Source organism: Pyricularia pennisetigena, chromosome 3, assembly GCF_004337985.1.
Source record: "Pyricularia pennisetigena strain Br36 chromosome 3, whole genome shotgun sequence".
Classification (NCBI taxonomy): Eukaryota; Fungi; Ascomycota; class Sordariomycetes; order Magnaporthales; family Pyriculariaceae; genus Pyricularia; species Pyricularia pennisetigena.
The window spans coordinates 7,430,021-7,452,905 of NC_043742.1; the positions used below are offsets into that span (position 1 = coordinate 7,430,021).

The 22,885-nt window shown below is 53.5% G+C and overlaps 4 protein-coding genes across 4 annotated transcripts; 1 reads left to right on the forward strand and 3 right to left on the reverse strand.

Annotated features, from left to right (window-relative positions):
• Window positions 1-1,427: 1,427 nt before the first annotated feature.
• PpBr36_03775 (uncharacterized protein) lies at window positions 1,428-1,823 on the reverse strand (the record flags this gene model as incomplete). Its single annotated transcript, XM_029890944.1, has 1 exon — window positions 1,428-1,823. The coding sequence occupies one exon, from the start codon at window positions 1,821-1,823 to the stop codon at window positions 1,428-1,430; it is 396 nt and encodes a 131-aa protein (XP_029753168.1).
• A 4,307-nt stretch (window positions 1,824-6,130) lies between these two features.
• On the reverse strand, window positions 6,131-7,904 carry PpBr36_03776 (uncharacterized protein; the record flags this gene model as incomplete). Its single annotated transcript, XM_029890945.1, has 4 exons — window positions 6,131-7,120; window positions 7,205-7,317; window positions 7,390-7,524; window positions 7,598-7,904. 4 exons carry the CDS (start codon window positions 7,902-7,904, stop codon window positions 6,131-6,133), a joined length of 1,545 nt encoding a protein of 514 aa, XP_029753171.1.
• A 1,147-nt stretch (window positions 7,905-9,051) lies between these two features.
• PpBr36_03777 (uncharacterized protein) lies at window positions 9,052-11,544 on the reverse strand (the record flags this gene model as incomplete). The annotated part of the gene is made up of 3 exons (XM_029890946.1): window positions 9,052-9,262; window positions 9,738-10,918; window positions 11,299-11,544. Coding segments are annotated over 3 exons (1,638 nt in total), but the record flags the coding sequence as incomplete, so codon positions are not given.
• Window positions 11,545-13,951: 2,407 nt separating this feature from the next.
• On the forward strand, window positions 13,952-21,667 carry PpBr36_03778 (uncharacterized protein; the record flags this gene model as incomplete). Its single annotated transcript, XM_029890947.1, has 2 exons — window positions 13,952-14,592; window positions 20,911-21,667. The coding sequence occupies 2 exons, from the start codon at window positions 13,952-13,954 to the stop codon at window positions 21,665-21,667; spliced, it is 1,398 nt and encodes a 465-aa protein (XP_029753164.1).
• Between the last annotated feature and the right edge of the window lie 1,218 nt (window positions 21,668-22,885).

Genomic DNA, 22,885 nt, shown 5'->3' on the forward strand with positions numbered 1-22,885 from the left:
TTTTTGTTTTTCGGCAAGGGACTGATACAAGTCAGCATATAATATGAAAGGAAAAGTCCGGGAGTGATCGGGTGGTAATGACTTGTTGTATTCGGACTGCCGGGCGTCATATTTCCTAGGTATTTGTCTTTCACTTTCCTTGTCTCTTGGGTGGTTGGGCTTGTCATAATGGAAAATCGTAATATTGGCGTTTGGGACAGAATAACAAAAAATATAAAATAAAAATCAGGGGGAAATCGGAACCGTGCGCGGTCCTTCCTCCATCCCAAACACCTCTGTCAGCCACTGGAAACATCACGCATTCAAGCCCGAGAGCGATGAGAACAAACACGTGATTCAAAAACGCTCCCATGCGGGTTTTCCAATGTACTATGTAGCAGAGTAACGTTATGACGCGGGGAGTTTTGCAAAAACAAAAAAAAACAAAACATAAAAGAGCCCCTTTGTCCCATCTCAAAACGCCGAATGCCCTTCCCCGTTCACCGAATCCGCCGATAAGAAGAATCAGACACGCGCATTTGAGCGCGGAGAGTAAGCTTTGCGAATAAACAAGATAGCCAAACATAAACAGTTATTTTTGATATGCTGTGGGAAAAACGCAGTCGTGCCAGCGGCGGGTCCTTAATGGATGTTGAGGTCGGTTTTGTGGAAAGCAGGAGATAGAAGACAAGAAGCAAAAAAAAAAAAAATCCAGGCTGCAAACTGCGTGAGCGATATAAACCGGTAGGCCGCCCATACGAGAGTTGGTATCATGATGGGGAGTAACAAAGGAAATGAAATAAAAAAAAGATAAGATGAACTGCTTGGAGAAGTGGATATGAAAGGAAATAGTATGTATTATTATAATGTTGTCGTCATTGAGGCATAGCAAATGTGTCTGGAGGGTGGGATCGTGAAGCAGGAGTGTCGTCGGTATGAAGATGTGCTAGATTGAAGTCGAATTTGGCACCGATTTGCGTGTCGAGATTCGAGTCGTGTCGGATATGCGGTATCGACCAGGAGACGTTATAGCTCGTACCTGTCTTCTCGGTTCGGTGGATATTCCATCTGGTCTGACAAGTAGACATGAAAGGGAGTTTCCGTGTACTTTGAGGCAAGTCGACTCCAGTCGCTTTGCTGGCCATCATTCTAATCTTTTGAGTGAAGCGTAAAAGATGCGACAGGGAGCAGGATAGTGGTGTCGCGTTTCTCGGCGTCACCAATCGGACCAAACGAAACAAACTGCGGTGCGATTGTTTCTTTCTTGACGTCTATCGCCAGGTAGCTTCAATTGGATCGATGATCGACCTCGTGTGGCGCTGCATGACCAACTTTAGATCGCTATTGCAAGCGAGCCCCGTCTCGTATACAAAGTCGTGACGGTTTGATGAATCCGAGTTCATGTCTTTCCTCCGCGGCCTGCCCTTGTGGACGCAAGATAGCCATGGCTACCTCGGGTTGTATGTAATGTCGACAAAATCTCTTGATTGAAAGGTCCCCATGCTAAAATCTACGGGGCCTCTGGAGAACCTAAAGTTCCACGTCGTGGTCTGGAGATGTGTGACGCCCGTCTCCTTCTTGAGAGAAATGCGCTTGTAGAGGTGCAGGCAGTCGGTAACGTAAAAGATGAACAGCAGAGTGAAAAACAAGACGACGAGGTGCCGTAACCGCAGAGGGCTGCCGCCAGCGGCTCCGCAGCAACACCAACGGCTCTTCTTCCGGCGCGACGGCGAGTAGTGGTGCTGCGCCTTTGTGTGGTGTACGTGATGCCGACCGCGGCCGCCGGCGCCGGGAGACGTGTCGGCCGGCACGTGGTAGCTTGGGAGGATCGATTTGCCCGACATGTGGCAACGATGGTTGATGGAGGATCGAAGGTTAAGAAGGCGAGCGCGAGCACCGCACCGGCGAGATGGACGCGACCAAGGAACGGAGTGGTCAATGTCGGCGTCCTTTGGTGTCGAGTATTGACGGGTTGTGAGGCGACGACGATGATGATGGTCAGGAATCGATTGCCGTCGTCAAAATCGTCCTCGTCCTCGTCGTGGACTCGCGTGCCAATGGCCCCGGGCGACCGTGCTTGCTGGTGCTGTTTCGCGTCGTTCAAATTTGGGCTTGTGCGGATCAGAAGGAAGTGCCTATTTACATGGGGGCCAGCTCTTCTTTTCTTTTTTTGCCTCTTTTCTTTTTCTGGGGAAACGGTTGAATTGGGGGTGGTTTTTAATTAGAAGGCCCTCTTTTCTTTTCGTTTTCTTTTTTTTTTTTCTCTGCCAATCGAGTCCTGAAGGGTCTAGGTTGCCATCTTTACTGCGCCGCCTTCTTTTTTTTTTTTTTTTTTTTTCTGGGTTAATTGTCAGGTTGGATTTTCCCCCTTTCTCGTTAAATACAGTCAATCCATCCAACATTCAGAAAGGGAGGTAGGCTGGGGCTGGTAACTGGGGGGTATTTTCTGCCGCGCTTGGTCAAGTTGGGAAATGACGAGGGCGGGGAGCATTTGCTATGACCAAAGTCTCTTTTTTGTACAGAATACGTTCCAGTGGCACCCCCAGCCGAACAAAGTACCCGCAGGCAGCCCCTTCGTCCCATCACTACTGTAAGGTTAAGTCAGCCGACAGGGGGTGCAGTCCAATTCGGTGACAGCTGTAAAATCATAATGGATTGCAGCTCTGCGGTTGCATGAAGCTATTTTCAATGCTAAGCCTGTAAAACAGTGAACCTGGCATCTAGTATGAGTATACATAGTACTCGGATACATTGTGCTGTCCCAATGCAGACCAAGGGCAATTATACAAAAGACAGTACCTACTACAGGTACCTAGAGCTAGGTTCTCTATTTCCATGTAGCCTACCCACCCAAAAGACACGCCCAGATCTGCAAAGTTAGAGGGGGGCACAGTCCAGCACCAACACTACACCACTGCACCAACCAGGAGAAACATAACTTGTGCGGCACTATGCAGAAGGCTTCCATGCTTGCGATCCGTCGGCTCTAGCCTGGAGTCTGGACTAATGATCTGGGTGGGTAGGTACCTGGGCAGGTTTAGCACTTCAGAGGTACATCCAGGCCGCAGCTGGAGGTGAGCTGCAGCAAGCCCCCTTTTTGCCAAGACTGCCCGATTGAAGGGTGCCTAAAACCACTTGTCATGGAGGCCTGCGATGGATCGACCATCGACATTGACGAGCAGGGCTCAGTACGAGACCTTTGTACGATGCATAAAGTTTATACAATCGTATTTTTGTACTGTCGGCTGTTCGGCCCCAGTTGAAAAAGCAAAAGAACCTGATGAAAATTTCGAGGGTCCAACCCGTAAATGACCACATTTCCAATTTCCAGACAATTGATTTTCTTACCGTGGATGCGACGACAGTAAAACCCACATGGTTAGTCTATGTTGGGAAGGGTGCCAAGTGGGGACACGACCAGAGGATGCGGAGTTGCAATTTCGTGTCAAGGTCTCCTCATTAAAATAAAATCATAGCAATACCAATCAATATCACAGCGCACATTGAGTACAGTAACTACATTCCAATTAGTGATGATATTCTCAGTCGGGAAGCATCGAGTATAACAGAGAGTAGAGACAGTTCAATAGACATATTGAAGCTGAAAGAACAACAGAAAACCAGACGAAACTGTTACGGTGGTTTGATTCGGCCTCTTTCTGTCTAGCGTGGTGGATTACAGGGATGGTATGGTCTTGATGGGAAAAGCGCGGGGCAAAAGGCTTCAAAAACGTGCCAATGCGATTGTCGATACAAGAATTTCTTCATGTTGCTTGTTTTTATTTCTGTCTGGTTCTTATAGCGTAGTATTAATTAATTAAAAAAAAAAAAAAAGCGCAAAAATACGGCAGGATACTTGACCGAGACACGGCATCCTTCACCAGACAAAGCCTGCTAGCACATCTCACGGAGTGCAGATCAGGTTCTCAGCCCCCAACGGCTGCAGCTCCAGTGCAGTCAGCCGGGCAAGGCTGGAGTTGAGTGGGCTGGTGGCTTGGAATCCCTTGTGGTAGGAACCGGATTGTCGCCAAAACATGCCGAGGTACCTGTTGCTAGTCCAGTCTAGAGGTAGTCGCCACTAGGGGCCACCACTTGACTTGGGCTGGATAAGGTATTGTGACGATGTTTGACGGCGGCTCTTCGGCAAACGATCTCTATTACTGTATTCGACACACATCATGTAATTGTGCGCCCTAGTCATCCAGACCTAGTCCTGAACTGCCTATCTGGATACATCGCGCAGTAGTTTACCAACTTTACCTCAAGGGAAACCCAGATAGCCCCACATCAGATAGTGCAATGATGTGAGGGCGAGGTGCAATTCCAACCAAGCTTGCAGGCCCAGAAATGCATACCCATCCCCCACGACGCCCACAAATGGAACCTTTTGACGTAGTGGCGGGTGCAGAAATGCAGATCAGCCTACGGAGGTCCCAGCCGCTCATCCATCTCGGCAAGTTCTGCTCCAAACTATCCAGCTTCACCTCGGTCGACGATAGTGTTGGTGTCGTCATGGTGGTCGGGCTGTCGCCGTTACGGCGCATTCTTTCTGTCTCTAGTGGTCCAGAGCCGAATTAGTGGTTCAATACTACTTTGTTACGTTATCATCGTGTGTATTATTTTCCTGGATCGGTTTAAGCTTCAAAAATACAAAATGCACTCGCCTACAGTAAACCTACTCCCGACTGGGCCCACGACAATCGCCGAGGGTTTTTATTTTTATTTTATTTTTTACCGTAGCAATGCCTAGAAAGCGCATTGGGTCTATCCAATCAGTGTCACCCGTGGAGTGAGCCAAGATCTGCGGTCAGCAAATGTGGCAAGCGATCACCTGTTTGTCCACTGCGTGATGGAAAAAGGGGCTAAACAGAGAGGCTGGAGCTTTGAGGATTTCCCCCTCAGCTTGAGGTATCGATCCTAAAATAGTCATCGGTGGTTATTATACTTTGTTACATACAGGTCACGAGGGGAGACTGCAGGGAAAGGAACAACCATCCAGCCTGTTGGATACGTTACGACGTTGCACCACTAACACGAGCGGGTTGGGTAACATGCGCGATAGAAAATGGAGAAAAAAAAAAGCTGTCTACTACATCTGGCAGTTTCGCCGGCAAGGCCGGCCTGTCTGTGCGATTGTATGCAAGCTCACCCACTTACTGTACCTACAGTAGACCTCTCAAACATACTCTGTAGGGCTATCCTTGACGCTAAGGGGTGGGTGGCAAGGTGGGCATGTCCCGTGTATTAAAAATTCGCCTTTTATTTTACTTCTCACCCGCGTTGGCCTGATTGTGGTTCATTTGGTCAGATAGGATGTGGCGATAGGTCAGGCCGGAGGCACCAAATCGAGTCAAACTAAAATCTAGACTAGTCAAACACACAAAAAGGCGCAGTCGGATATTAGGTACATGTAAGCTTATTTAAGACGCCCAGATACACCTTACCCGACGAACCACATGGTTTTTGCATGTTGCTGCGCCCTTCTCGGCTTCTAGGGGATTTCTGGATTGATAAAATCTGGGGAAACACCGTATTGCACGGTAGAGTAGTTCTTGGGACGTAAATGAAAACAATGAATCGTGGTAATGAGGGGTGATTGACAGGGAGAGAGGATAAGGGGAGAAAAGCGAGAGAAAAAAAAAAAAAAAAGAAAAAAAAGAAACCTTCCCGTCACAAGAACAAAGGAAAGGCTAGTCTGGCCAGCCTACAAAGGTACACACCAATTGTCTGGAACCAGATCGCCAATTTGAAAACCACCTGCTTCTTTGAGCTCTTGGCGGCGTACGTACTAGTAGCCCATTTTTTTTGGTGACGTAAGGAAATCGTTCTGGTCAAGTATCCGATGCAGGATCGATTGGTTGCGTCGCGACGGACTTGTGCCCGTTCGCCCCCGCATCAACAACGGAAGGAAAGCGCAGGGTGCGGTGAACCAAGGCGCGATTTGGCCTTTTGAAAATCACGTGACTGGGACTTCATCTGCTATTCCCGCATGTTCTGGTGGGCTCCAGCTGGCCAAGGCTGCACCAATAGCATCACTTCTATTTTTATCATCGCGAGTCGACTGGACAAATCGGGGGTTTGTTTACTTGTTGACGTTTGTTTTGTTCTTATTGACCAATCATATCCAAATTTTACTCTACTACCTACATTTTTAACGGAACAGAGGCAGCATCTGGTGCGTGTAATGGTGGTCGCCATGAGAGTGCGTGTCCCTCTTCAGGTTCGCCGGTGGCGTTCCCATCCAGCCCTCGGTGGCGTTGGCGCGGATCAGCTGGGTCGCCGCCGCCATGTCGACACCCAGGACCTGCTCGACAAACTTGGGCAAGTCCGTGTTGTCGCGGTTGCCTGTCATGCTGGCCTTGTACTCGGCCAGCTTGTCGCCGGCCGCGTATCCGTACAGGACGACGTCGACCGCCGAGTGCCCGCTCGACGAGAAGTGGATACCCGCCCTCGACGCGAGCAGGTTGCCCATCTCGGATCCCAGGTTGCCTGACATCAGCGTGTTGACCTCGGCTTCCGTGGCGTCGGCGAGGCCGTACGCAGGCAGAATCTCAGACTGGAGGAAGGCCCGCTTGTCGGCTGTGGAGCCGGAAAATGCATCGTACCGCTTGACCAGCTCCTCAGTCGACGCCGTGGCTGCCTTCAACGGCAGAGGGTTGTATCCTGTCAGCGTCAGGCCACCGCACTCATGGTCTGCCGCCGACATGAGCATCGTGTCTGGGTGCTCGTCGATCCACTTTTGCACATACTCGAGCACCTCGTTGTACATGATGATGTCGAACAGGTGCGACGCAGGGTCGTTGGCGTGGCCTGCGTGGTCAATGCGTGACGCCTCGATCATGAGGAAGTAGCCCTTGTCGCCTGCGCTCGTCGCCCGGTCCAGAGCGTTGATGGCTGTCTCGGCCATCTCCAGCAGGGACGGCTCCTGCGTCGGGTTGCGCGACCTGTCAATCTCGTACATCATCTGCCCGTCGTTGAACAGTCCGATGAACGGCAGGTTCGTGTTCCCGAGACCCTTGTCGAGTGCGTCGAACGCGGTGCGGTTCTGCATCACGTGATAGCCATTCTCGCGCGCGAAGCCGAAGAGATCTGCATCATCGGGCCTGCAGGAGCCGCTCTCTCCTTGGGGCTTGAAGTAGCACTGTACAATGGAGATCAAAAGTCAGCTTTGTTCATCCCGACTGGACCATCCCTTCCCTGATCAACAGGGAGCCAGTCCACTTACCCGACCACCGCCCATCAAAATGTCCACAAAGGGGCCAAATGGGTGGTTGTATCCTATTTGATGCTTGGCGATATCCGCATACATGTCTCTGTGAGCAACATGCGCAGAGTAGGCTTTGAACACAGTCGTCAGTCGCCGTCTGGGCAAGTCTTACAAGAAAGGAGCAGGTTAGGTTGTAGACTCACAAGCCGGTGTGGCGTGGTTGATCGTGCTGGTGACGACCAGTCCGGTCTTCATGCCTGAGAGATGCGCCGCCTCCAGGATCGAACCGACAGGTTCGACGGCGTCGTTGACACCGATAGCTAGACGTCCAGCAACCCCTGTTAGCAAGTTTGTCCACTCGACGGACGCACACGCGATCCACGTCAACCACCAACCGCCGCTGAAACTAACCCGCGTTATAGGTCTTGACGCCGCAGGCAAACGCAGTCCCTGAGGCCGCCGAGTCGGTAACCAAGGCGTCGCTGGCTTGTGTCCGCACGTTGCCCAGAACCATCTTGTCACCCGGGAGCTGGAATCCAACCGGCCGTTTCGGGTTCTCGCCGTTCTGGATGAGCGACACATAGTCCCTCGCCATGGTCTGTGACGCCGGCCCGAAGCCATCCGGAACAATATAGATGAAGTTCTTGGCCGACGGCACAGCCTGGACGCTCAGAGCCGCCCAGGCCGCCATGGCGATAGCCGTCACTGCAGTGCGCATTGTTGTAGTTGACGAGTCTGCTCAGTTTTCTGAAAAGGGTGACTTGTAAGCCTGTGCCTGTTGGGCCTGTGCCTTTCTTGCTTCGTCGTCTTTAAACAACTGCGGCAAAGTGCTGCTGCGGACGTCACGCAATCCTCGGATCAACCATGGACGGCATGATGTTGGCGACTCATATATACTTCTTCATATGGCACTATGCAGGTAGATTCGTTGTCGCCCCATCCGGAAATGTCGGCTCTGGTGTTCACTCAAAAGCCAAGCCCTCGTTTACTACCTTTATTTTTTTTTCTGTATCCTCCTTCCAATGTTGAACATTTCTCCACATCCAGCGAGACCTGAAATCACACATCCATACATTCGTCCCCGTGGGTGCGGTTGTGACCTTGGGTTGATCATATGCGGACGAATTCCCCTCAAAACCCCCACCACCTCTCAAACCCCAGGAGCGCCCCTCAGTTATCGGGTGGCCACCAAGGAAATCGTAGGATAAGGTCTGGGGATCTGCAGCCTTTTCCGATGACGCCAAAGATAATTGACGGTCATGGTCGCCGCAGCGAATCTTGCCCGGTACCTATGGGTTATACTAGAAAAGGAATCAAATCGTCGGATGGGAGCATGTGGTGCTCTGTCGCGATTTCACTCGGTACTGGATAACGGTAGGTGAGACATTGGCTCTTTTCTCCTCATCTCCAATTTTTATTTCCCGTCTCCCCCCCATTTCTTGGCTTTTCTTCTTAATCTTAACCACGTTCTGCTAGTTACGATTGGTCTTTTCCCCCTCTGCCCTTTGCTGTTCTTCATCTTGCCCCGTAAAGACTGCAGACGCCAAGCTCTCTGTGGGAGGGGGAGATGGGCCCTAAGGATTGAAGACTATGCTTGGCATATGCGGCGTGCATTTTTTCGTTTTTTTCTCTTTTCGTGCAACTGCCCCAATAACATGATGTGTTTTTCTCAATGTCGTAGCCTCGTCTCCAGCGAAAGAGAAGGAAGAAAAAAAAAGAAAAAAAAGAGAGAGAAATTTACAATCCAAGACATGACTCCAGTCATGTTTTCCGATAGATACTGTAATTGTTAACCATGTGCAGAATAAGACTCCTCTCTACATTCCGAAATATTGCCAACAAGATTGGCGGTGACACAAATAAACAGCCCATTTTTGCCTCTGGACCCAGCCGCGTATTTGGGAGGTGGTATCGGACAGCCCACCCGCCCATTGGGTCGTACGTAATTCATCACCAAGAGGGGGGGGGGGGGGGGGGTTCGGCCCGTCGTTCGGGACGTCTCGCATGAGGAGTAAACTGTCCACGATGCCCGTCCGATCCCGGTGGTCATGGCTGTTGTTTACCGAGGCGCTGTCACTACGTGTTGGCAGTTGCGTTGTGGATGAGATCAAAAACCTGCTTGGGATGAACTTTGCTCAAGGACCATGCGGAAAAGCAAGCAGTCAATCCGACGGCCTAACCAACGTGGTGACTGTAGAGGCTTCATGATGATAAATATAGCTTGATATACACCCATAAACAACTCTTTGGAATGCTTGATTTTCCAGTGTCCAGATAAAATGCATCAGCAAGGAGACAAGGGCCAGTAGATGAGCGGGATACCACATCACGATGTCGGCGAGCGGTACTGCTAGGCTGTTGAGATTGTTTATGTGAAGCTCCCCGTTTTGTCGAGGATGCATACCCGCCGACATTTACGGCTACCTAATCTTGTTCTCGAGCAAATGCAACATCTCCTTCACCTATCCAAGCAGCTGGCCGCAATGAACGAAGGCCAAAAACGAGCGAAATACAACGGCGCATCATAAAACTCCCATCACCCAGCACTCACTGAGGCCGCACAGCACCCGCCTCGTACCTGGCCCAGCGGGTATTGATGTACTGGCGCACGTTCCTGCCCCAAAAGGCCAGGGGCACGGCGACGAGGCCCAGCACCAGCACGACGGCGGCCAGCTCGAGCGAGGTGCCCAGGTAGCCCTGGGAGCGCAGCCAGGGCGTGATGGCGTAGGTAAGGCCGAAGCTGAGGGCGGAGCTGACGCCGCCCACGACGGCGATGGCAGCGGCGGCCCACTGCGGAAACACGGCCGTGGCCCAGAGCGTGTTGGCGACGCCGTTGGTGACGTACGAGAAGGTGTTGAGCCCGTAGGCCGCGTAGACGCACCCGGCCGGCCACCCGAGGCGCACCGCCACGCCGTACAGCACCAGGCTGGCCACGCCGGCCACGACGGGCTGCGCAAACGCAAACAGGTACACCTCGGCGTGCCGGACGCCGTGGCTGCGGCGCGTGAAGCGGTTCGTCACCCGTGACGTGAGGCAGCCGGCCGCGGGCCAGGCGGCCAGGGCACCGGCGGCAGACGCCAGGCTGACGAGGCCGACGGCGCGCGTCGAGAGCGAGTAGGGCGGCGAGGTCAGCACCATGGGGTATGTGGTGCCCATGAGCATCATGCCGGCAAAGTTGGCGGCGGTGAAGAGGCACACCCAGAAGATGAGCGGGTTGACGAGGCAGATGGCGAGCTGCGGGAAGAAGGCGACAGCGGAGCGCCAGTCAGCCCCCTTGGCCTTGCGGACGCGCATCTGCCGCAGCCAGAGCCTCGTCCTCTCGTGGCCTTGGCCGCCGGCCGCCGAGGTCGTCCTGGGCGTGGCGGCCATGGCCGCGTGCCTCTGCAAGCCGTGCTCGGTGCCGACGATGGGCGGCCCGCCACCGGCTACCTGGTCCCAGCCCTCGTAGACGCGCATCTTCTCCGCGCCTCCCTGCACGAGGATGCGTCCGTCCAGCGCGACGGGCGGCCGAACGAAATAAGTCTCGGGGACGAAGAGCAACGCGAGTAGGAAGACGGCAAAAGCGGCTATGGACCAGAACTTGTACGTCGAGCGCCAGTCGAGAGCCGTGTCGACGGAGAACGGCACTAGGGCCAGTATCACCTGGGACATGGTGCCGCTCAGGGCCCAGGTTGCCGCGATTGCGCCAGGCCGCTGGTGAACAAAGGTAAGATCCACGACGGCCAGGAGGATCTGGACGCGTCACGCTCCGGTCAGCACGCTCTTGAGACCCTTTGGCTGCTATTTGGGTAGAGGGCCTTGTCCATGGGTACTTACCACTCCCACAGTCGCGCCGTTTGCAAAGCCTTGGGTGGAAAGGGCAACGACGAGATGAACAAGGGAGGATGTTACAGACGCACAGACAGTTGCGATGGCGACTAGAAGGGCACAAAAGAGTATTACGGGGCGTCTGCCAAGCAAGATGGAGCAAGGAACCCAAAAGACTGCCCCTATACCCATAAAGAGTGGCGGAACCGTGTCTAGATGATCAATAGTGAAAGGCCCAACAGGCTTGGACCTCTTTGTTAGAACGGTCCTCGCTAGAATTTGGCTTAGTGTGTTAAAGCACTTACATTCTTTCCAAACTCCTTTTCAAAAGCTACAAACAAAAGACCGGGAAACTGCTGGATTGCCATGGCAAATGTGCCATACAGCACCAGTATGCTTAAAGCCAAGCAGCGTCTGCGTAGACTCCAGCTCAGAGGATCATCCGGGGAGTTGCTGGGGATGGGAAGACTGAGCAGGGTGCCGTCCTCTGCGACGAGGAATACGCTCCCAATCTCTTCGCCAGATCTGGCGGCCGAGCTTAGCGTTGTCATGTTGGCGATTGCTGGTATCGCGTCGTAAAGATCGACTGGGGGGACAGGAAGCGGCGTAGAAAGAATGACTTCTGCTTTCCTAACCCAATTATTAAGAGACAAAAATGAGCGAGTCCATAAATCGCTATTCTGAGACCGGCTCAAACCAGCTCCTTTTTGCAGGGTTCATAAGAAGCGAAAGAGATGCCTTGGGAGAGAGAAAGCATGACTGTCGACCGGGGGAATCAGTTCTAGCTTATATAAAATTCGGCCAGGTTAGGCGGTGACCTCGGAACTGAGATGAGATTTAATCTAGAACCAGACGGCGCAACTATATACCTGGGATGAGTGCGATACCCAGGATAACGCTCCAAGCTTTGCAAGCCAGGAGCTAACACAGCACGAGGTTGAATGGTGTGAACTAAAGAGGATGCCGGGCTGAAAGCTTTCTGCTCTGTAAGCAGCGATGTTGGTTCGAGGCGAGGCCCATTAAGGTTTGTGATCTCTGGCACCGCTGACACCCCAAACCTCGATATTCTTATCCATGAAGATGGGATTCTTGAGATTCCGCCCACGGTTTACATCTGTAATCCCCAGTATCAAGGGTAGCTAACGACTCGAGGCATCGGGGAGTTAAGAACTAAGGGGAAACGCAGGGAAGTACCGCGCGGGACCCAAAAGGGCTTTTGGACATATTTGACCAGGGACAACCCTTGATCTACCGCATGGGGAGTCTTTAAGTAAGATAGTAGTCAGCTCTCGGAAGAGTCATGGCCCCAGGACGCAGGCAACGACATCATTCCACAGGAAACCAAACGGTCAGCTGCCTGACACAGCCCCCTCGAAGCTTCATCCGGATTTGGATTATAGGCCAGAGGGAACTGTATACTAGGCCAGCCTCCAAGATAGTGCCGTGAGCCATGGGAAATAGCCGCATCTATGTTGGAATCTATCGACGACCCGTGCCACGTCGACCATCCCAAATGAGACCAGACATAAGCTCAGGTAGAACCGGCCAGGCGGCACCGACCCGAGTCTAGACCTAGAAGAATCGTCGTCTGAAGGTGGCAGTGTAAGTGAGTCCTTGGTCGACCTGTATTGTCTGCCACGACTGGGCTTGGTTTAGACAAAATCGCAAAGGTAGTGATCTGAACCTACGGACGGACGAGTCCAGAAAACAGGGTTTCAGGCTAGTTGGAATCCAGACGAACAACCCAAACACTTGGGAAAAGTTAATTCCTCGAGGTTCGGTGATAAAATGATGCCATGGCCTGTGGAAACTGATGATTTTCTTCGTAACAGTTTCTACGAATCGAGGTTGTCGGTCAACTTAATTGGTTGGCCCCGTTGTTCTTTTGATGTGGTGGAGAACTATAGGTGGTATGATCGGAGCGATACTGACTTCAAAAGGGGTCACTGATATTCTCTGTTAGTTTCTTACTGCTAAAACATTGTTCTGGCTATTTGAGGTGGAGTTGCCTGCAGGACCCATGAATGTAGCTTTGACTGCGGTCAGCCTTATCACCAAGGTATCTGCACTATTACAACCTTCAAGGGTCCAACCGAGCTTGTCTGGATTGCTGCGGCATGCGCTTGCAGATCCGCCAAGGGTCCAAGTGAGTGAGCGTGAGTGAAGCCTTGTCGACCTAGTCAAGCTGCCGTAGCTGTGCTACGAGTCGTGCTATTCTGGGCTGAGCAATCCGAGATGTTGCAAGTCTTCGATCGAAGCAAATGTCACATGTGCAGTACCCCAACCAGGTCGGGTGATGTGGTTTTGTCCCCCGCAACTGAGGAGGTTGCAGGAGAAAAGTTTCTGCTTATTGAAACATTTTCCCTGCGGTTGACTGACGCATAGTTCTCAGAGTAACAAATGCCGAAAATGAGTTTAGTGGATGAAACAAGTCTGGGCAGATGTCGAAATAGTGTTTTGGGAACAGTCTGAAGACTTTCTTTTTACTTCTTGTTATGCACCTTGGGCTTTGGAGGCGAGCTTGGGGAGGTCCAAGAATTTGGGCTTACTTAATTAACCCTACCCCTGGTCCCCTGGTCCCTTGCCCACGGCTGACGACTGGCAGGCAGGAAGTGACTTGCTTGCTCTTTCTTGTATTTTAGCTACAGCTACAGTCACCGGAAACAGCTGCCTAAAACACCACCACACTGGCTGGTAGGTACTTTTGCTCAACTCCTTTGCTCCGTGCCACTTCCCCACCTTCCAATACCAGTTAGAGATTCCACAAACGAGCTGATCGGCCGTGGAATTGAAAACGATCTTTATATTATCTATCTTTGTTCTTGATTTTTATTTAGTTATTTATTTTCCATGCCGCAGAACTCTATTAACCCTTGATTGCTACATCGCTTTCTAATTGATCAAGCAAAAAAGACATCTACCGAACCGTGGTTTCAGGCAACAAAGTTTCGTGACGTCATGCCCAGGATGCCCTGCTCCTTCCTCTCCCTTCCACTGGAGCTGGCTGCTCAGATTGCCCACGCAAGTATTCCCGATGGCATTGAAGGTCTTGCTTTGACTTGCAAACAGCTTCACGCCGCAGCCGAGCCGCTTTTGGCAGAACACTACCGTCTCAAACGACGGTTTAGGCGATTCAGGTTCCCTCTCAGCCATGATGTCCGTACGCAATTCCTCGCTCCTGGCACGAGAGCCTCAGATCCCGCGGACCCGGACCCTGCCCTGCGAGCTACAGGCATTAGGATCCACAAGACAATCGATCTCATCCGTGCCATTCTTGTCAACCCAGTCGTCCGAGATTACATCCTCGAGGCTGATCTAAGAGGCGAGCCTTCTATCAACAATCCCGACTACAGAGACCTTGACGATGATCTCAGGCTACCTCTGGAACCCAACCGTAGCTCTTCGTTCCCCCGCATTGAAGAAAATGACAGAGACCTGTTCAGAACTGCACTCTACAATTCTGCGTATTTACAGCATGCCAATCAGGATCCTGAGCACTGGCTAGAGCAGCTCACCAATACGTGCACAGGCCACGCCGAAGTTTTCCTGCTGACCCTACTGCCGCGCGTCAAGCTTCTATATCCTCCTGTACATTGGGGGTATCTTGGACGGGCCAACCAAAGTCCCGAGATTGAAAATATTTGGGCAGTCCTCGATGCAATCGTGAGCCGGGCCAACGATACATCCCTTCCACCTAGTAGTAGTAGTAGTAGTAGTAGTATTATTTAACGCCGGGCTCGGCCCGGCTTGTTAGCCGGCCGTTAGCAACCTCCCGAGGGGTATCTCGGCGCGCGTTCTATCTTCTTTATTTACACAGGGGGAAAACAAGGAGGGCAGAGGCGGATCGTGCCTGACCGGGTTCGGGCCCGGTCCTGCTTAGGGGGATAGTTCACTGACGCGACCCCGTGCCTAAGGTGCACGGAGGGTTCGTCTGACGGCTTGTGCCGTGAATTGTGGGTGAAAAGGCAGCAAGTCTATTCCTCGTCTGAGTTCGAGTCGTTTACGATCGGTGTCCCTAGGCGTAAAGTGCGTTCGTGGCGCGCGGGGCGCTGGCGGGCCGCTCTGGGGCGGGCGCTGAAGTAGTTGGTGGCTATCGAAAACGCCTCAAAGCTTTTCGGTTGCCCGAGGCTTGTCTGGAAGAATTTGCGGCGTTGGGCGCGGTCTGGCGGCCCGACCGGCCGCTCGTTATCAAGCCACGGCCAGTTTCTCCACACCGCCCGCGAATAGCGGCAGTGCACCGGGTGCTCAGGGGAGGTCCGCTTCCAGCACCAGGCACACGAGGTGTTTGCATCCTGGTGGTTGAAACGGTCATGGTAGGCTTTGAAATCGCCGTGGCCGGTCCTCATGGCCAAATAATGGCCCAGTAGGGGTCTTGGCAAACGCAGTTCCTCGGGCTCCTTTCTCGGTGTGTATTGGAATTTCCATTCCCTATATGCGGGGGACCGTTCACAGAGTTCTTTACGCCACCAGTCCTTCTCTATATTCGAAAGAATGGCTCTGAGGACCGTGCCGGCACCGCTATACGTGGTTTGCTGAGCCCTCGGGTCTGGGTCCGGCGGTCCGGCGGAGCCGGCCTTGGCCAGCTCGTCAGCCCGGTCGTTTCCCGGGATTCCCTGGTGCCCAGGGCACCAACGGACCCGAACCTCGGTACCTTGTTTTCGGAGTAGATCGACAAGGTCATGGAACTCCAGAAAGGCCCATTGGGACGAACGCGGCGCGTCGCCTCTAAGACCCCAAATAACCGAGGTGCTGTCCACACAAATCCAGATCCGGGCGCCTGGCTGGGCCTTGGCTGCCGCCTGTAGCCCTTTTAGGGCGCCAATCGCCTCGGCGTCGAAAACGTGGCTTTCCGGCGTAATAGATGCGGAGCCTGCGGCAAATTCCAGGCCCGCCCTAAAAGCGGCCCATCCGTACCCTATCTGGACGCAGTTGTTTTCGTGTTTTTCCGAACCATCCGTATATACCACGATATCGTCAGGTGATACCATGTCCAGCCATTCGATAAAGCGGCGGGCCGCTTCCTCTTTCGGGACTCCTCCGGTGGGGTCAGTGCGAGAATCCGGGGCATTGCGAGGTGCGCGCAACTCTAGTCTCCGGATCCGCGGGAGAAGTTGTGCAGCCGTTTGCAGGGTTGTGGCCGAATGGCCCGAGTTGCGGGCACGAGGTGTTTCACGCAGGCGGCTGACAAGGGGGTGCCCCTTGTCCGCGAGCCTTAGTCGGGCGCCGTATTTCAGGCGGGTGTAGGCCAGCGCGACGCGGGCCGAGGGTAATCCTGCGTCCCTGAGAACAGTGGACGAGGGGGTGGTTTTATACGCCGGGAGGATTGCCCGTGCCGCTAAAACCAGCGGTTTGTTCAGTGCTTTGAGGAGTCCTCTTTGTTTGTGCGCTGGGTTGTACCATGCCTCGGCTGCGTAGGTGGCCGAGGAACCCACGCATGCCACCGCTGCCTTGCGAAGTGCAGCCGCAGGCGGTCCGTATCTTACTGCCCCAAAGCTTTTGAGGTGGGCAGCGACCGCCATTGCTTTGGCAGCCCTTTCGGCCACGTGGCGGCGCCCGTCTAGCCGTCGGCTGAACCAAAAACCAAGCCAACGCATGCCCGGGTAGCGCTCGGCCCCGGAGGCGCTTTGTCCGCGTCGACCGCCCGGTAGTTGGACCGGGGTAACCGTTCTACCATTAATCCGGATTTCCGGGTTGCGACCGTGCCTTTTCTTAGTGATATGGATCACCTCTGTCTTTTCCGCTGCAAAATGGATCTTCTCTTCCGCCGCAATTTCGTGCATATCCCGGAGTTTATCTTCCAGCCAACGTACGTTTTCCTCCAACGAGGGTGACGATTTCCATGTAAGCACGTCGTCTGCGTATGCCAACCGCCACTTCGTACCGTTTTTGACGAGATACGCCAAATATAGCATATATAGGATCGGGGAAAGGGGAGACCCTTGCGGGGTGCCGCACCCAAGCCGCCTAAAGCCCGTGGTCGTACCCTCCAGCCGGACTCGGGCCTGGCGGCCGCTTAAAAAGTTAATCACGAACCTGAGGAGCATTTTACTAAACCCGAGGCTCCGCATTTTCCGTATCAATCGCCCATGGAGGAGGGCGTCGAAGGCGCCTTGGACGTCGCATGCGACAAGGGTGACTTCCTCCCCGCGAGCTAGAGCCTGCTCGATATCGTGGGCGAGGGCACAAACCAGATCCGTCGCCGATCGTTTGGGTAGGGCACCGCCGTGGGTGCAGCTAAGGAGCCCGTTGTCGTGTATGGCCCAAGCTATCCGGCGTGCAACGAGCCTCTCGAGGCCTTTTCCGATGCAGGAGAGGAGGGCTATAGGCCGCCAGGATCGAACGCTGCTCCGGTCTTTCTTCCCCGTTTTCGGTAGCATCGCGACTTCGGCCTTCTTCCAAGGCGCTGGGAAATGTCCGAGTTCCAGGCAACGTTGGTAGAGCCTGCGCACCGGCTCGGCCAACGAAGCCCATCCGGCTTTTAGTAGCCGGACGGTCATTCCGTCGATGCCCGGGGACGTGCTCGTAACCCCAATGCAGGAGCGCTCCGCCTCTTCCGCACTAACCTGGGCGTCCCAAGGGATTTTAGCCTCGTCCGGCGACCAGGCCTCCAAGGGGTCTCCCTGCAGGTCATCCTCCGCCGAAAATCGGCCAAGCACCTCCCGTTGCAGTGCTTCCGCTTTTGCTAAAGGCTCGCTCACTTGCTCGCCGTTAATAACCAGCGGCGGGGACCGGAGGCGTGGTCCGGCTCCCAGCCAGCCCACCATGTTCCACAAATCCTTATCGTCGCGCAGTTGGTCGATCCGGTGCCTCCAGTACTCCCGCTTCGCGGCCCGCACCCCTTTCGTGTAAGCTTTCTCCTCGGCAGAGGCGCCTGCCCTATTTACAGCGCTCCGTTTTACCCGCTGAAATTCGGTCCAGAGCCGCTGGCAGTTTTCGGTCCACCAGGGAGCCGAGCTGCCCCTTTTTCCCGCCGGCGTACCCACGACCCACGTCACTTGCTCCCACAAAGTTGTAAATTCAGCTACCCACGCGTCCAATGCGTAGCCATCGGCCGCGGATCCCGGGTCCGGCATCTCTTGCATGCCAAAAGCAAGTAGCTCCGCGAACTTTGGTAGCCGGTCGTCCCTAACCGAAACGTTGACCGCCTCCGGGCGGGGGGCGCCGCGCGTCCGCAGCGTGGTATAAAGGGATTCGTGGTCGGAGCCTGTGTAAAGACTGCTGTCAACCACAGTTATTGTGCTGGGGAGGTTGGAAAAGACCATATCCAGTAAACCCCCGTCGCGGTGGGTGGGCACGCCGATATTTCCTGTAAAACTCATCCCCTGGGCTTGCGCCCATGCCGTCAGTTGATCCCCTCCGCGTGCGTTTGCGCGGCCCGGCTGGTATGCAGCAGCCGTTACGTTAAAATCGCCGCCTAGCACCGTGGGTCCATTTGGCACGGTATTGCATACCATTTCCAGCGCGGCCTCAGTGCCCGGAGCCCTATATACGTTAACAAACAATATTCCGTTAATTTCGAGCCAGAGTATGTCCCGCGTATTTTGGCCCTGCGGTAACCGTCGTTGTGCGGCCCCTAGGGCTGCCCCCTTCTTGACGTAGGTGAGCACCCGGGGCCGGAGCCCAGTCATGGCTTCGTAAGTGTTGGCGTGCCATTCGTCCACTGGCGCAAAAACATCATAGCCCGGGTGCGTTTGTGTAGTCGTATTTAGCCCGCACCATGGCTCTTGAACGTTAACCAGGTCCACTTTTCTCTGGTGGCACAACTCCAATAGGCTCAGATGCACACCCATCCTTTTACCTACGTTGGCCCAAACTACGTCGAGGCATTCCCGCTGCATATTGCCGAGCGAGTATTTCGTCATATCGATCGATGGGTTGCTTCCAAGTCTATCACATCAGCGGGGCAGATTTCGGCAGCCGCTGCGTCTTCCTCCATTTCGGCAGCCGCTGCGTCTTCCTCCATTTCGGCTGCCCAAACGATTTCGTCGTGCACACGTTCCTGTTCAGCCTGCAGGAAGTTGCGGATGTCCGCCCCTGCCGCCTCGCATGGCCGCGCTCTTTTATTTGAAATGCTCGATCGGGAGCTCGAGGTTTGCGAATGCTGCGATGAGGTGTTTAGGACCGGGATTGCAGGTGCTGGCTCTCGGCGGGCCGCCTCAGCCCGGTCGTTGATAATCGCGGCACGGTTGGCACGTCCGATTCTGCGAATCCCCTTTAGTTTACGCTGTGAAGGTCGTTCAAACTTCCCATTTACCACTAAAGGTCGGGCAGGGCAGTTCTCATGTCCGGATGGGAAATGGCCGTGGCAATTGACGCATTTGGGGGCTGCCTTGCACGGCTCTTCCTCTGTCGCATGTTTTGCTTCACCACATATGCCGCAACGCGCTTGCCGTACGCAGCGACGTATTTCGCAATATCCCTGGCAACCGTCGTGGTGGTGTGTAATTTTGCGTGATTTTTCAACCTTCCGCGCACGTTTCGACACTCCAAAAAGCTGAAAGGGCTTTACGGGTTGAAGGAAGGACACTATCCACGTGCCCTCAGCCGTATGTGGGTCGTAACCATGTTTGGAAATATGCCAGTTGACTGGCTGCTGGCCTGCTGCCACGGTAATCTCCTCCTGGATTACCTCATGTACGTCCTTTCTTCCGTCCAGGCAATTGAGCGTTCGGGGCACTCCAGAGACGGCGTATGTGTGCCAGGTTGTCGGGACAGTGACTTCCCGCGCGTCCAATGCGTCCATAATGGCCTTGACCGCGCTGGGGTTGAGGAGTTTTTGCCGTGTTTCCTCAGAGGCCACCGTAACACCCCAGCCCGTGGGGGTACGCTTGGCGTTTGGGATTTCACTGTGTGGCACCGAGACCAATTCGGCCAGTTTGGTCGTTACCGCGTATGGCTCCCTCGTCACCATCCGCAATTTGTCATTTACGCGGATCAGGATGCGGTTGGACGGCTGTTCTGTCAAACGTTTCGGGGCTTGGGAGCGGTCCCGGCCCGATTGGGAGGGAGTTGCGGAGCTGTCAGGTGCATTGCCGGGCGTCGTACGTATCGGGTACGAGCGCGTGGCCGGGGTTAAAATTTGCGTTGGGGCCGCCGCTGGTGGCGTGGCGGCTCGCTCGGCCCATGTGACCGATTTGTTAGTGGGCGTGCCTCTGCCTTTAGAGGCCGACGACGCCGTGCCCGTCCTCGTAATTAAAATGCTGCGCCTTTCGCTGGAACTGGTCGGCGAACGCGACGGGGAGCGTGAACGCTCTTTTTCAGGGAGGGTGCGACTGAGGAACCAGCCGCTGATCACGTCGTCAAGTTCAAGAACAATTCTCCTAAGCGCGGCGTCCTCCGGGGCCTGTAAACTTTCGAGCTTGGCTGCAAAGACCTCTTCGAGCCAGCTGCCGACTGTTTCCACGTTTTCCAACTCCTGCTGCAGTGTTTTGATGGCCAGGGCCGGGAGGCTGGAGTACCTTCCGCGGCCAGCCGGCTGAGGCGCGTTAGCGGTGCGCGTGTCGAGAGATACGTGTCCCGACTCGGCCTGGCCCTGCGGCAAAGCCTGCGGCGTGCTCTGCGGGCGCGCGCGGCGGTTTGAGACCTCTGGTGAGGCCATGACGACCAGCGCCCGGAGGGCGAAAATTCTTCAGCTGTTAAGCTTATTGGTGTGTTTGGGTGTGAATCGCTAACAAAGGTGGGTCTGACCCATGAATGGTGGAGGATGCTTGATCCCTTCCACCTAGTTCGGTCTCTTTGTCTCAGCTTGAATGCATAGGCCCTACTCTCCTGCCTTCATACGAGCTGTATGGTGCCCTAACCCCATTCGAGCCCTTCCTGGGCTTGAATTCGGTTCGTACGTTCCATGGGAGCGGCTTCAAATTTATCGACGACAGATACACAGGTAATCGATTCCACCCACGATATAAACAATATAGTAAAAACCTCGATACCCTCGAGCTGCTTGCCTGTGTTACCAGGCGACCAGAACTTGCGGCTCTTCTGGAGAGGTGTGCCGTCGCCGCCCGTCTCAAAACCTTTCGATTCTCGTACGAGACCAAGTGGCATGGCTGTGGCCACAACTGGGATTCCGGAGACTTCCTTGAAGTTGTGCGTGATCACGTCGGTGGCACTCTGGAGGAACTCTCGGTCACCAGGATCTCGGGCTTCCGAGGGTGGGGAGATTTAGGCACCACAATGACCGACATGCGGACCGGGTTTCCATCTCTCAAGATTCTCGAGCTGGATGTTCGTATGTTGATGGGCCCAGCCAGGACAGAGGAGGTGGTTGCTGCGTACAGCAAAAAGGCATACGGTCCTTGGCCGCCTCGAGAATGCGCCAACATTCCACCTGCACGACCTCGGCTCGTTGACATCCTTCCGTCGCAGCTCGAGACATTTCGCCTCTTTTGCTCCATGTTTGAGCAAGACGATCTCGACTGCATCAAAGCAATGATCTCAGACTTCCGAGCGGAGCGGGCCGCGAGTCTTCCGCACCTGCTCGAGATGGGCTTTTACTACTACCGGACGGACAACATCAAAAAGCCTCAAGTCCAGCAAACTCTGAATGCCGTTCAGGATGCTGGTTTCTCCATGCACCCTAATGAGAAGGAGCATAGCTGGGAGTACAAGGCTGTTAATCCCAAGTGGGTCAATGACTCCAAAGAGAGGTTTTTTAGTAACTACACGACATAGAGGCCTGAGACTTTTTGGTTGTAAACTAGAACTTGGTCTTGTGCAATGACTTGATATGGATGGATGAATGATACTGCTGGATACAGTATGCGTTTTTTTTATCTTTCTGACAGCAACAAGGTGTGTTAAAAATTGACATAATTTCAGAGCCTCCACACTCTAATGTAAAGCCTCTCACTGACAAACCTTGCCGCTGCTGCCCATACCCCGGTGGGGCTTAGGCCCGTGTTCCGTCATATGTCACCTTTGGGTACTTGGTCCACTGAGAGCCGTCGACAATGGCGACCTGGCGAGGGATGAACCTTTATAGGTTACAGAGTTTTGCATGTTTTCGGGGTCAATGGTCTCAGAACCGTCCTCGCCCTTTTGGTCATATATACTCTGTCTGCCACAAAAACCAGTTTCTGGATAGACAGATCAAATTATATAAAAACCGCTCCCATCACTTTATCACCAAAGCCTATCCCCCGCGCATATTTGTATTTGGCAGGCCACTGGACCTCTGAAGATACACAGTTCGTACATCTCGTCTAGGAGGAAACAATGGACGAAAGATCCCTTGTAGCTACATTGATGCGTTTTATGGAAATTAGATTCTTTGCACAACCTGGAATTGACCGACGGATATCTTCGATAGTGTCCAGAATTTCAGAAACCCTCTTTTGTCTTCCAATCCGGCAAGATTTGTGATATTTCTCGCCTTTTTGACAAGATGTCCGGAATATGGTCGCCGCTAAAACAGAGCTTGTAGACACAACTGCAAGGATGAAAGGGCGGGCATTCGTTGGACGAGGTTAAAGTTTGTTGGAAGGAAACCAAAAATCCAAATTGAAAAAAGGAAAAAGCCTAACCAGAAAGAAAAGAGACAGCAACAACACAGATATAAGTGTTCGGGACAAGTGGAAGTAAACTGCACAAAGCAAGTTAAGTCCGTGTTCTTGACACACGAATCACTCGCGAAATAGCTTAAATGTATATGAGATTAAAACTCTGATCGGTAGAGTCAATGCTATCTTAACAGACGGAGCTTGATAATAACCTGTCATGTGAATGACTTAATGACTTAGTATTGAGACATGAAATGCAAATAATATACTGCAGAATTTAAGAGTTCAACCACAACGAGGAAGCTCCAGTTTTGCACATGTGCGTTTTCTCTTTTGAATATATTTGAACTTTGTGCTTTTTTTTTTTTTTGTTTTTTGAACCGCTATTCGA